The 15045-nt window shown below is 42.6% G+C and overlaps 1 protein-coding gene across 4 annotated transcripts in view; it reads right to left on the minus strand.

Moving 5' to 3' along the window:
- Positions 1-15045, minus strand: part of LOC141095331 (calcium-binding protein 39) — a 43371-nt gene that overhangs the window by 9111 nt on the left and 19215 nt on the right. For 3 of the 4 annotated variants that reach the window (XM_073581304.1, XM_073581303.1, XM_073581302.1), the window contains 6 exons: positions 14486-14695; positions 8974-9138; positions 6944-7062; positions 2868-3036; positions 1095-1154; positions 915-980 (listed from right to left, as the gene is read on the minus strand). In XM_073581304.1, coding sequence (XP_073437405.1) covers positions 915-980; positions 1095-1154; positions 2868-3036; positions 6944-7062; positions 8974-9138; positions 14486-14695 — 789 coding nt within the window. The remainder of the gene's footprint in view (positions 1-914; positions 981-1094; positions 1155-2867; positions 3037-6943; positions 7063-8973; positions 9139-14485; positions 14696-15045) is intronic. The other variant, XM_073581305.1, reaches the window with a different exon arrangement.

Raw genomic sequence — 15045 nt, forward strand, 5'->3', positions numbered from 1 at the left:
GCATTTAAATGGTTAAACTGCAGCTGTCAGAGCCAAGATTTGGTTGCTGTTAGAGGCAGATGCCAGCCATGTAGCACGAGTGGCATCTGAGCTCCCAAGTCTGCTCCATACAAAGGGACCAGACACAGAACGTAGAAGTACGTCCTATTTCGGGAAGGGGTAAAACAAAGCAGAATAGACTGGCTGGTCAATCGTGACTACAAACACATAGTTATTCTGTAAGGCTATGTTCACTAGTGATGAGCGAATGTGCTCTGAAAAGGTGTTATCTGAGCGTGCTCGAATAATATGTTCGAGTCTCCACTCCTGCATATCGCATAGTGGCAAAACCTGCAGGGATTTTCTAAAAAAAAAAAAAAAAAAAAAAAAAAACAGGCCATCTCTGCAAGTGTTGTCACTGTCAAACAGCCACGAGACATGCAGCTGCGGGGACTTGAACATAATATTCGAGCACGCCGAAGTCACTGGGTTAGCACCCGAGCATGTTTGGATAACACCTCAAACAAGCACGTTCGCTCACCACACTGTTTTTTCGGAATAGAGAAACAGAATATATAAACCAGATCCGATCGCACAACTAACACAAACAGGAGCAGAGGGGCCCCACTGACTGCGTCTGTCTGGGTTCCATTATTTGAAGGCTTTTAGAACACAAAACTCAGCATGCAGAACAAAACAGAACCTAGAAAGATCACATAAAAAATCTATTTGGTTGACGATTATGCTTTAGATGCATTTTTTAAAATAATGTATTTTCCTAAAAACTAAAACAGAAGCGTAATATCCTATACGTAAGAGTGAACGTAGCCTCACCAGTGCCAAACACACGGTGTCTTTACAATAAAAGTGACCCTGTCTATGGGGACACGGATTTATCACACTAGGTCTTTAGAAATTCCAGGTCACAAGCTTACCTTCAGCGACTGCCTCTTTGTCACATAGTTTTCTGAGTGCAACAATTTCTCATATTCACTGAAGAACTGATAATGTAAAAAAAAGATATTATAAGCAGCTCTAAAAAAATACAAGCCGAGGAGTGCAAATAATCCAAGATGAGGGAAATTGCAGAAATGAACCTATTAATTCCATCTTACCCGGTCATAATGCTGTTCCAAAAACTCGGCGCTCAGAAGTTTGTGTCTAGTCAATAGGTCCTGAAGAAGAAAAATAGCAAAGTGAATAAATAAGTGACGAGTCTGAACTGCTGCCAATAGAAGCTATGGGTCAGCATTAAATATGGCAGAGAGAAGGTGCGGCATGGCCCCAACTACTGCTGGAGTACAGACTATGAATACATCATTGGCATCAATATTTTCAACGATCGGAAAAGGTCATGCTCCTTTCGCACAAGCTGCGTCCATTCGTTTAATAGGCACATCTCTGTATATTTGGTGGTGGCCATGCCTGATGTTGCAGCTCATTCCCATTCACATGGACGGGAGTGAGCATTCACAGCTGCAATACCAGGCACTGCCACTAGCAAATGTGCAGCGTCCTGCCTAGGAAATAATGAGGGGGACCAACAAGCGACGCGGCCCCTAAAGTCATCAGTGGAGATGCCAGGAGGACTAGGCAAATATAAAATCCCATCCCGCTGTAATTCTACTCTGTTGGAAGCAGAAAACAGCCCCTGATGAGAGATCTGCATCATTATCTTGCCTTCGTCACCAGCCTCCACGGTCTAATTTATAGCCTAATATTTGTTTTGTCGTGAACCACTGTCACCCAAGTTTTAGAAAATGCCCCACGTTCTTCTATGCACCCTAACTGCACAATAACCAAGCCAAATTTCTAAATCATTTTCATTTAGTTATTGATGTGTCCAATCGCTATAGTCTAAACTTACATTTGAAGGTTAATGGTTATAAGAGGCGACAAATTTCAAGGGGGGGGGGGGGAACAAACAACTCTTTCAGAAGACAGACTCCATGATGTTCAGCTGATCGCCCGGTCCTGCACCCATGAAAGCAGAGAATTCTGCTAGGCACTGCCTATGCCACGCAGGCATTTTTTTTGGAAACTGGTGAACGTCAGTTTTTGAAATATAAGCCTGGCTCAAATTCTTCAGTATGTCTCAGACAAGCAATCAATCCTTCCTTGATTCCTATATGCACCAACAGGGCACAGGGACAGAAGGCGACTTTATTGTAAAATCCTTTTAGCCATTATGAACCTGAACAGTCAGCTATTTCTTAAAAATGACTGGCATCAACCCTAGTGACGATAAGTAATGATCCCATAATAACCACCAGAAAGAACATAAATGTGGACATTAATGTGAAAATGTCCAATTATTGAGCAAGAATTCACAATACTCGAGTGTGGCTGAATCTATTGCTTTAGAACACTATCAGTAATGTGGAAAAATAATTTTCTCCAGTGCTTTTGGCCCCATTTCACTGCATATTTTCTGCTGCTGGCCACAGAATTTTATGAATCCTCCCACCATTAAAAAAAAAAAAAAGTAACGCCGATAATGTACTAACATAACATGATCAAGGTGAGCACAATGGGAATCTTGGAAAGGGAGGTGGTCAGGTTTAGAAAACCTATTTTCATGCACTCTATTAGGGAATTTTAGTTTATTAGAGCAGGTCTCCTGTTGTGGATCCCCATCGCTTGACCAGTGTGGAAGGCCTGTCCTGTCCTGCATTACTCACTTTCGCCTGCAGAGGCACTACAGAAATATTTTACATTTTTGGGCAGCTAATTTTACAGCTGATTGCTTCTGGGAAAAGGAATAAAAGAGGCAAAGCAGGGGGGAAATCTGATCTGCTTGTAGTTAGAGGGACCCTTTTTAATAAGGAGGGATTGTCCAAAGCAGAGAATTTGTATCTCCTAACTTAATATAAGTGAAGTAATTTTACCTTAAACGTAGCAAAGGCATCAGAAGCGATATCAAACGTTGACATCTCCACGTATCGGAAGAAGTCATAAAACTGCTCAGACCACAATATAATTTTGGCAAGCGGCTCGTGTCTAATACACTCTCGTAGCATGATTCCACAATTCAAAGCAATTTCTGGGGACTCATACCTATTAATGAGAGAAATGAGATACTATAAAAACAGATAACAGACACACACTGATAGGAACCAGCCCCAAATTACTGCGCACACAATTAATCCAATCCAGAATACGACATAATAGTGCGTCCTAAGTAAGGTCCTCGTGAATAAGGGGCTCAGGAGCTGAGCCCGCACAATACTAGGCAGATGCTGACTGAAACATACAGCTAGCATCTGCCTGTAACTACAGCAGCCAATGCACGCGCCGACTGCTGTACTTTAACCACTGAAATGTGACCGTCGACATGACTGCAACATTTAAGTTACAGTATGTCAGTACCAGTGAGTGTAGACCCTTGGAAATACAGTTGCAAGGAACTATTCGGTTGTGGTGGTAGCTATGGGCCAATGGTCCTGGTCGCCACCATCTTTATCCTCCAGCTGCAGTTCATAGAACGTCTTTCTCACTATATATGGCATAATATAATTTAAAGGGAATCTGTCACTATCAGCTACTGGCACCGCCATCAGGGGCTTATCTACAGCACACGGTGGCTCAGTGGTTTGCACTGCAGCCTTGCAGCGCTGGAGTCCTGAGTTCGAATCCCACCAAGTACAACATCTGCAAGGAGTTTGTATGTTCTCCCCGTGTTTGGGTGGGTTTCCTCCCACATTCCAAAGACATACTGATAGGGAATTTAGATTGTGAGCCCCATCGGGGACAGTGATGAAAATGTGTGCAAACTGTAAATAGCTGTGGAATATGTTAGCGCTATATACAAAAATAAAAGAATAAAAGATAAAAGATTCAGTAATGCTGTAGATAAGCCCCCGATGAAACCTGAAAGATAAGAAAAACACGTTAGATTATACTCATTGGGGGGTGGAGTCGGGTGCGGTGGGTGTCCGCGGGCCGGTCCGGCGCCTCCCATCTTCATACGATGATGTCCTCCTCCTTGCTTCTCCCTCGGCAGCTGATCGGACCCCCCGGGTGAGTATAATCTAACTGTTTTTTATCTTTCAGGTTACATCGGGGGGCTTATCTACAGCATTACAGAATGCTGTAGATAAGCCCCTGATGGCGGTGCCGTCAGCTGATAGGGCTAAAATGGGGTGACAGATTCCCTTTAAGGTGGGGGTGGGGGATGGAGGGAGTACTTATATACTCAAAATAAATTGAACACAAAACACAACGTAACTCCAAGTCAATCACACTTTTGTGAAATCAACCTGTCCAGTTATGAAGCAACACCGAATGTGAATCAATATCTCCAGGGATCTCCACCCAGAACTAGATTAAAGCATCAGTCAACTCCTGAACAGTCTGGTGGATGGACATGATGTCTCAGATGTGCTCGATTGGATTTATGTCTGGGATACAGGCAGGCCAGTCCATAGCATCAATACCTTCAACATGCAGGAACTTCTGACACACAAAAGCCACAAGAGGCCTAGCATTGTCATGCATCAGAAGAAACCCAGGGTTCAGTGCACCTGCATGTCTAACAATGGGTCTGAGGATCTCATCCCAGTAACTTAGGAGTCAGGGTACTTCTGGCTAACACAAGGAGGGCTGTGTGGCCCTAAAAAGAAATGCCTCCCCACACCATTACTGACTCACTGTAAAACCGGTCATGCTGGAGGGTGTTGCTGGCAGCAGAACATTTTCCACAGCGTGTCAAGACTGTCACATCTGTCACATGTGCTCAATGTGGACATTCTCTCATCCGTGAAGAGCACAGGGCACCAATATTGAATATGCCACAACACACACTTGTGGACGTCAGGCCCTCATACTACCCTTATGAAGACTGGGCCTGACAATTTGAGCAAATTTCAAAAACTGACCGTCACATCCAAGCATAAGCATAGTGTGAACAGCTGCTTAACCTAGAGTCACCAACTCATGTACATTCAAACAAAAAAGGAAGCACACTGTAGCGCCATAACATGCAAACATGAAAAATGAAAAATTAATTGCATTGCTGCATTAGAAGTATGAAAAATTGAGAAAGTTTAGCGCATAAAATGGCCAAGTTATGTGTACCTGGAAGCCACGGTAAGGCATTTCTCGTTTTCCAGGACCCCATCTATGCCAATCCTCACTAAGACTGAAGTCTCCATCTGAATGGGAACCTATGAAAAATCCTCTGTTAGGACTGAAGTCTATATCTCTGTGGAGGGGTAGTGGCCCTGCTTTGATTAAAAAACGCCTGCAGCTAACAGGTGGAGTGCTCAGTCAGAAGGTGAATGAATACAAATTTCAAAAAGTGACCGTCACATCCAAGTATAAGCATAGTGTGAACAGGTGCTTAACCTAGAGTCACCAACCACCATTTTATGCGCTAAACTTTCTCAATTTTTCATACTTCTAATGCAGCAATGCAATTAATTTTTCATGTTTGCATGTTATGGCGCTACAGTGTGCTTCCTTGACAATTTGAGCAGACACATGGATGTTAGTGGTCTGCTGGAGGTCACTTTGAAGGGCTTTGCCACTGCTCTTCCTGTTCCTCCTTGCACAAAGGAGGAGCTAGCGGTCCTGCTGCTGGGTTCTTGCTCTCCTACGGTTTCCTCCACATCTTAGTGTACTGACCTGTCTCTTGGTATCTTCTCCATGCTCTGAACACTACACTTCTTGCCACAGCTCTCACTGATATGTCATTCTGGATGAGCTGCATGACCTGAGCAACTTTTGTGGGTTGTAGCTTCATGCTACTGTAACTCTTTAGGGGTGAGAGCAATGTCAAAGTACAAAAGTGACCAAAACAAGAGTCGCCAAAAAGGATGAGAACAAAGAAATGGTCTGTGGTCACCACCTGCAGAACCACTCCTTTATAGAGGAGTGTCTTGCTAATTGCCTATCATTTCTACCTGTTGTCTGTTCCATTTGCACAACAGCAGGAGAAATTGATTCACAGTCGATGTTGATTCATAACTGGACAGGTTGATTTCACAGAATTGTGATTGACTTGGAGTTACATTGTGTTGTTTAAGTGTTCCCTTTATTTTTTGAGCAGTGTACTATACATACAGATAGTCACTTTTTTTTATTCTTTATTATTAGGAGTACTAACTCCCACCCCCTCCCTCATTAAAAATAAAGAAAATAATTATTTGGCATCGCTGCACCCAATAAAGTGTGGTCTATCAAGATATAAAAATTAACCCAATGGGTAAATGCCATAAAGAAGGGAATTTAAAAAAAAAAATGCCATTATTGCAATTCTTTATCAGTTCAAAAGTGCAAAAATGTACAACAACAAACAAATTAACAGATCTACCATTAAAATGGCATAGAAAACACAAACTCACCATACAAAAAAAAAAACAAAACTTTTCCACAGCTCCATTAAAGAACTAATCAAAATATTAGGGGGCCACTGAAAATAGTGAGACTAGTGATTTTTTTTACGTTATTTTTGAAATAACCGAATATGTTCTGACCCGAAGAACCATAGTTCTAGGAAATTTTAGCAGCACAATGAATGCCATAAAAACAAAACAAACAATTTTGGAATTGTAATTTTTGTGCAATTTCACTGCACTTGGAATTTTTTCCCATTTTTTAGTAGATCAAATGGTAAAATGACAAGTGCCATTCAAAACTACCACTTGTCCCACCCCCCAAAAAAAATGCCTCATAACGTCATCGATGGAAAAATAAGGCTTTGGCCCTTGGAGGATGTGGAGGGGAAAAACAAAACAAAAAATAAAATTTGTCCAGCTGAGAAAGTGTTAAACCAAACCATACACTGCGCATTCCCCACAATCTTAAACTGCTCCATTACATATCAGTTTATTACTTGGCCCCTACCCTATGTCCCGCCAACACCGACCCATGAAAAGGCCATTTCATTCTTCTGATAAACTGCATACAACAAACTAAAATGTTATATGAAAGTACAGCAGCCCCATAACGGAGAGGTCCATACCCTTTCAATAGCATGAAGAGGATATTCTGCTGGGTGCATATATATTCCACCGTTGGGGTTCGCGTTCCGATCTGCCTTCGTAAAATATTGTTGAAGATCTGAGCCACGTCCTTCTTGCCCTGGAGATTATACACAGTAAGCTTTGGTCAAGCAAAATGTAAAAGGTGCATTTATATTGGCCAAGAATCGTTATATAAGTGTAAATTCCCCATCAGTCATCCAACAATTGAGCAAAATAATAATTTGATGAGCGACTGGATCATTTATGCTGGAATAAAAATGATCGCTGCGCAAATAGACCAGTAATAAGCATGAATCAACCAATAATATATCCATAGACGAAGAGAAGATCAATGCGGAGCGCTTTGTCATATAAAAGCGGGCTTTCATTCCATATCTAGGTTAAACATTACAGCATAGCACGTTACTACAAAACACCAGTGATTGTATTTCTGCTGTCTCTAACATGATGTTCTCCTTCTAGCTGAAACTGAACCTTTTAAAAACTGAACTCCTTGTGTTTCCTCCCTCCACAAACCTATCTAAGCTCGATATTGCCATTCCTGTGTGTGGTGCTACCATTATTTCCCAGTACCATGCCCGCTATCTTGGGGTCATATGCGATTCTGATTTTTTCAGACACTCCCCATATTCGATCACTTGCTCTTGTTATCTGCACCTCAAAAACATTTCTAGAATTCATCCTTTTCTTACTTTTGACTCTGCAAAAACTTCCTAGTGTTGCTTTTATTCATTCTCGTCTGGACTATTGTAACTTTCTAATCGGTCTCCCGCTTACTAAACTCTCCCCTCTCCAATCCATCCTGAATGCTGCAACTAGGATCATATTCCTCACCAACCACTACACTGATGCCGCTACCCTGTTCCAGTCATTGCACTGGTTGCCCATCCGTTGCAGAGTTCAATATAAACTTAACACTCTCACTCACAAAGTGCTCCATGCTTCAGCACCACCCTATATCTCATCCCTTATCTCTGCCTATCTCCCTACCTGTGCCCTCCTTTCTGCTGACGACCTAAGATTAACATCCTAAATAATCCGAACCTCCCACTCCCGTTTCCAAGACTTCTCATGTGCTGCGCCAATTCTTTGGAATGCACTACCCAGGACACTTTGATTAGTCCCCAGTATCCAGTTGTAAGTGTGCCCTAAAAACACATTAAGACTGGCCTATCGCCTCATCATACTTGTCTAACTATCCCCGTTTTGCCTATACAAAATATTCTTCATAACCAGGACTCTTGTATCAACTTTTCTCACACCCTTCAATCGACGTTTCATAGCCTGTTTAGACGGCAGGAAAATATGCGCACAAAACAATCAGTAATAGATCGTTCAGTGCACATTGGTTGCTATTGTTCCCGGCAGCGCAGGTCCTGATGATGTGCTGCCGAGAACGATGATCTTTCAAGAAAACCAAGAGATCAGTTCACCTGATGCACGAACGTTTTGCTCGTCTGTCAGGTGATTTGCAGCCTATTTACAATGCACAATTATCAGGAGACGAGAGTTCCTAGGAATGCACTTAATGTGGTTATATTTACTGGGTGCAACGTTTGTGACACAATCAAGAGTTTTTAGATGTAGCAGAGCTCAGAAAGCTGCCTCCACCCACCCCAGGCTCTGTATGTACATTGTCTATTAACAGCAAGCTGCTTATCAGAGGAGGGGGTGTGGTCTGACCAGGCATTACCTGAGCAGTAGTGCAGGCAGTGATTATATCCTGGTGATAAAACCTTCACTGTATTGAAACAACAGCACGCATCCTAATACGGGAAACATCCCCCATATCTATGCCTCAGCCCCTACCTCATGCTGCCATCAAATTAATTAGCAGACACTTGCTGACAGATCCCCTCTAAGGATGTAAGATGTGCAGGGATCAATCTGTATGTGTCAAATACCAACCAGTTATATGGTTTTCCTACAGAATCTGAAGTGTAAGAATTCACTACCACAAGAAAAAAAAATGATCATTTGGATTTGTAAATTCAGCTTGCATTGGTACCTCAAAGTCTATGAGCTGGAGGTCGGCCACTAAAGTCCCAAGGAGGCCGCTATTGTACAGTTCCTGAGCGAGCTGAGCCACGGCTTCAGTCTGAGGTTCCTTCTCATTTGTCCCATAAAGTATCTCCTTCATAGCCACCAGGTTTTTAGATACTTCTTCCGTTGCCTAGGAAGAGAGAAGGGGAAATGATGGCACAGAATAACTTTTTGAGGATGTACTAAGGAGCATTATCGGGTCTGCCACAGTTGGCACTCATACCCAGCACCGCAGGTTTCACCTAGCTAACCTTTCTGTAGACAAACCATGCAGACCAAGTCCCATTATTACACAAACAGGACAACTTCTCGAATGTAGAGATCCTGTGGATTAGGTTATACAGAGAACCTGTTAACAGCAGTACCACTATAATCTGGAGGTCCGGTGTTAGTATTCAAAATATTACATTTACTGAAAGCACAGAAATGGCAGCACAAAAGCAGTTTGCTAGAAAACATTGCATGTTCGTGATTTGCTAAGCATTAATATGGCAACAGCGACGTGAAATATTAGTGTAGATTCGGTCTTCCAGTTTAGAAAACCCATTTCATGTACCTTTTGAAAAATCCTCCCCACCCTTTTAGGATTCTCACCTCCTGGAAAGAGAAAAGAGGAGGTACTGTATAAAGAGCAAGTTTAAAGATCCACCCATACATATTAAGCTAAAGTCAGCCAAACATGCCGATATCGACAGGTTCGGCTGACGGTCTAATGTGTATTGGGGCGCAGTCTGACTGATGGTTGGGAGAGCGTGGCGATCAAATATTTCCGATTTCAGACTGCCAATCGCATTTTTCTTTCGGTGATAACCCACTGATCGACGTGCCAGTTCATTTTTTTTTCCTAGAGAGAACACAGGATGGCTGTGTCGAACAAGTGCTTCTGTGTGTGGAAGAGACGGCAGAGTTGGCGGTCAGATGAACAATCGGTGTAAGTATCGTTTGGTCAACAGCCATCTAATGTATATGGCCAGGTTATCTATGAGGGATTGGTCCTATCCTGCATTACTCAGAAACCCATTAGTATTAAAGGGCATTGTGTAAACGGTGTTCCAAATTATTATGCAAAAAGAGTTTAGGAGTGATAAGGTTAGAATTTTTTTGTTTGCCATTTAAACTCATTGATGGTGATGTCTGTCAGGGCTCTTTATATCACTGAAAGCAATTGCAGATACCTGTGCAAATTAGTTTGGCAGGTGTGTCCAAATAAAGGCAAGACTACTTAAGAAGGCTGTTCCACATTACTAAGCAGCCTACATTTTATGCCAAAATGGGAAAGAAAAAGGATGTGTCAGCTGCTGAGAAGCAACAAATTGTTGTCATGCCTTGACCTTAATACTCCACAATCAGCATTGCCAAGACACTTCATCGTGATCATCGCACAATCAAGAAGTATGTAGCTGATTCCCAGCACACACGTGTGCGTGATAAGGAAAAATTGAGGACTCTTTCCAACAGGCAATTGCGTCAGGTTAAAAGAGCAGCTGCAAAAATGCCTCGTCATAGCAGCAGACAAGTTTTTGAAGCTGCTGGTGCCTCCAACGTCCCCCGAACAACAAGATGCAGGGTCCTTCAGAGGTTTGCAGCTGTGCGTAAGCCATCCTGACGACCACCTCTATCCACTGCACACAAGCAGAAACGGCTCCAGTGGGACAAACGATACATGAAGACTGACTTCCAAGATGTTTTGTTCACCGATGAGTGCCGTGCAACGCTCGATGGTCCAGATGGATGGAGTAGAGGATGGCTGGTTGATGGACACCCCATGAAAACACGGCTAAGGCGCCAACAAGGAGGAGGTGGAGTAATGTTTTGGGCTGGAATCATGGGGAGAGAGATTGTCGGCCCCTTTAGGATCCCTGAAGGGGTAAAGATGAACTCCATAATCTATGTGGAGTTTCTAAAACAGCACTTCCTGCCATGGTTCAAGAGGAAGAAGCGTGCTTTCCGCAGCAATATCATTTTCATGCATGATAATGCACCGTCTCATGCTGCAAATAACACATCTGCATCTCTGGCTGCTATGGGCATAAAAGAGGACAAACTTATGGTGTGGCCACCATCTTCCCCTGACCTCAACCCCATTGAGAACCTCTGGAGCATCATCAAAAGGAGTGTCTATGATGGTGGGAGGCAGTTCACATCTAAGCAACAGCTCTGGGAGGGGATTCTGTCCACATGCAAAACAATTGAAGCACAAACCATCCAAAAACTGACAAATTCAATGGACGAGAGCGTTCAGAACCTTCTTTCGAACAAGGGGTCCTATGTGCAAATGTAACATCACCTAGAAGAAAGTTTTGACTTGAAAACTGTTTGATTTCATTTTGTAATAAGCTGATAATGCTTATAATTTCACAATTGACCATTTTTTTGTTCAAAATAAAAAAGGTTGAAAACTCTGCTGTGCATAATAATTTGGAACATGCATTTTGAGTGTTTCTTATTTTTAAAAATATACTGTTTTCATAGGCAGTTTGTTCAAAAACATTGCAATTATACTAGAATATTAGATGACTGGAAAATAACAATGACTGCAATTCATATAGGTAATTTAGAGAAAATATGAGGAAATATTTTTTGCATAATAACTTGCAACACAGTGTAGTGCACCCCAGGGAAGCAGCCATTTACACTGCAAGATCATCGTGAACGAGTGTTGTTCAAAACAATTATTTCACGATTATCCAGTTGTGTAAAGAGACTGCCAATCAGCCAATGAATAAGCAAAACGCCCATTCTTCAGTTGAAATGGTTTTTTTAAGCTGCAGAAAAGATCATTGGTCTTGGTGGTGGAAACAGGACTCATGATGCCAAGAATTATTGCAGCCTATGTGCACAGAGTGAGCGATTACCGATCACTCAGTGCGCATCGCTTACATTGGTCTGCCTGTGTAAACAGACATTTAAACAACCGATCAGGAAAAATTAACCAACTGGTGGTTGTATCGTGCCATCAGAGGTCAACACGCTGTGTGCACATAACTAACTGGAGGTCCTATTGTGTAATCGGTGGTCCACACGCCGTGTGTACATACCCTAAACGATGACTCCCTTAAGGTGTTGGTTCTCAGCTATATTTTTTAAATTAACAGTAGGAAATCACTTTAGATGGAAAAAGAAGAAAAAATGCAATTTACCATGTGAATTCATCCCCTCCTGTTACAGTGCTGCAACCTCAATGGTATCTACTGGACCTGAAGTGATGATGACCTTACCACCAGTCACCTGACCCTGCAGCCAAGCAGTAGTCATGACATCAGCTCTTCCCGTCCAGAAGAGACAACAAGAGCAGCAGAACTGAAGAGAGCGGTGAATTTCAGAGTTAAATATGACATCTTTGCCTTTTTTTTTTCTATAGTATAGACAAAGTTGCATAGAAATTAAACATATAATAAATAATATAGGACAATATTATACGCCAACAAATGTTTATAAATAGGGCTAAAATGGTATATATATTCCCTTATACGCAAACATGGAAATGCTGACACCAGGAATCAGATAGTCCTTCTCTTGAAAATTCAGGAGCGCACAGTAATAATATATTATATACCTAGAGGGTTAAATCCTGTAAGATAATTTTATATGCCCGAAAGTAGTGCCGCCAAACAGGGTTAAAGTGGCAAATGTATTACCTTTTATGCAAGCATAGGCATACTGACACTGAGATCCCAAGAACGATCCTTGTCAGCCAGGGAATCGGGTAGTCCTTCACATAAAAATTCCACGGTGAGATAAGATCCAGAAGTCTTGAGGGAGTTTTACACATAGCGATATTGCTAGCAATTTCGCTAAAACGTCACTGATTTTGTGACGTTATAGCGATATTGCTAGCGATATCGCTATGTGTGATACTTACCTCCGACCGGCTCCCCCGCTGTCTGTCGCTCATCGCGCGAGATCGGGCGGCTCCATTTCTCGTCGTCTGCTTCCTGCTGTGTGAGACGAGCGACGCGTGGAGGTGGGCGGGAGGACGTCTGGATCGCTGTGTGTGAAAGGCAAGTATCGTCCGCTGCGTCGCTGCTGCATCGCTGTGAGATCTTCTTGTGTGGAAGCTCACTAGCGATCATTTAGCGATGCACCAGCGATCCTGACCGGGTCGTATCGCTGGTGCATCGCTAAATGTAAAAGGGCCTTTGAGCCAGAGAGAGAGCAAGGTATTAAGAACAGACGTAGTCCCGGCCGGTGACTAACGTCTGTCTGTAGATCTGTATCAGCTGTCTGTGTGAAACACAGGAGCCGTGCTGGAGAAGCCTGCAAGGTGCAGAGAAACTGCAGGACCTTGGGTGACGTCACAGTCACATGGGTTAACACGTGACAGGCTAGGGAGCGCTGCTGAACGCTCAAGGGGCTTGAATGCTAGTCCTACGCGTTTCAGGATATTTCCTGAGGAAGGAATCCGAGATTCTGAAAAGCGTAGGACTAGCAATCAAGCCCCTTGAGCGTTCAGCAGCGCTCCCTAGCCTGTCACATGTTAACCCACGTGACTATGACGTCACGCAAGGTCCTGCAGTTTCTCTGCACCTTGCAGGCTTCTCCAGCGCGGCTCCTGTGTTTCACATAGACAGCTGATACAGATCTACAGACAGACGTTAGTCACCGCCGGGACTACATCTGTTCTTAATACCTTGCTCAAGACTTCTGGATCTTATCTCACCGTGGAATTTTTATGTGAAGGACTACCTGATTCCCTGGCTGACAAGGATCGTTCTTGGGATCTCAGCGTCAGTATGCCTATGCTTGCCTAAAAGGTAATACATTTGCCACTTTAACCCTGTTTGGCAGCACTACTTTCGGGCATATAAAATTATCTTACAGGATTTAACCCTCTAGGTATATAGTATATTATTACTGTGCGCTCCTAAATTTTCAAGAGAAGGACTATCTGATTCCTGGTGTCAGCATTTCCATGTTTGCATACAAGGGAATATATATATACTATTTTAGCCCTATTTATAAACATTTGTTGGCGTATAATATTGTCCTATATGATTTAACCCTTTAGGTATACACTTTAGCGTGAGTTTTTATAGTTTTTTTTTCCTTTTGGTATATTTCATTGGATGAACTGAGTGGTTTTGTCCTGAAAACTTGCTGCTTAGGTGGTATAAAACGCAGCGCCGATTGTTATTGTATTTATTTTATTATATAATAAATAATAATATATCGGTAGAGAAGAACGTTCCTGGACACGGCAAAAACTCAAAGCGGGCTGTATAATAATGGCTTCCATTATGCAGCTTGTATCAGTGAACTGCTGTGCACCATTTCTGTGTTTTAAGTTTCATTACAGATGAGGTCTCTCAGAAGAAGACCCTCGCATACATACAGACATATTTAAAAACACAATGTATCCTGACACATAAACGTGACATTAGTTGATTGTCCCATTGACAGGTTAGTAACTCCATCACAGTGAAGATGTCCTCCACCAGAAGAGCCTACAAAGAAAAACACAAGTCCCACATATTAACCGATATAACTGAAGTTCTCTCCATCTTCTGCTTCACAAATGAGTTCCTTTTGGCTTTGGGCCATGCCACTTTCTTTGGGTCCTTGTTCCTGCTGCTAATGTGCAAGTCATCGGTAGCATACGTGGAAAAGGAGATGTTGGAACCAGATGAGGGGTGGGTAAGAGAATTGGTTTGGAGGGTGGGGGAGCTGAATGTTTGCGGTAATAGCAGCTGCAAAATCAAACAGCACAAGAAAGCAATATATAAAATGCACATGTACAGCCAGAAAAGCAAAGGTAAAAAGGTACACATGCATTACTGCCAATACCGCATCATATAACAGCACTAAACTTCAGAAGCAATTGGAAAAAGAAACGCACAGAAAACATTTGTCGTATGATTTCAGGACTTTATAGTAGGGCCGGAATCAAATGGTCTTATGTTGAAGCTGAAACAGGAGTCCATCACCGCTTCCACTGGACAGTGGCAGGAATCATGTCGCCCGATATCTATGGCAGACCAGGTGGGTGAAGTTTTCTGCTACAGCAAGCTCCCTCGTAGCTGGTGAAAATGGTAGCTCA

The sequence above is a fragment of the Dendrobates tinctorius genome, unplaced genomic scaffold (genome assembly GCF_039654945.1).
Source record: "Dendrobates tinctorius isolate UK_male_01 unplaced genomic scaffold, ASM3965494v1 ptg000069l, whole genome shotgun sequence".
Lineage (NCBI taxonomy): Eukaryota > Metazoa > Chordata > Amphibia > Anura > Dendrobatidae > Dendrobates > Dendrobates tinctorius.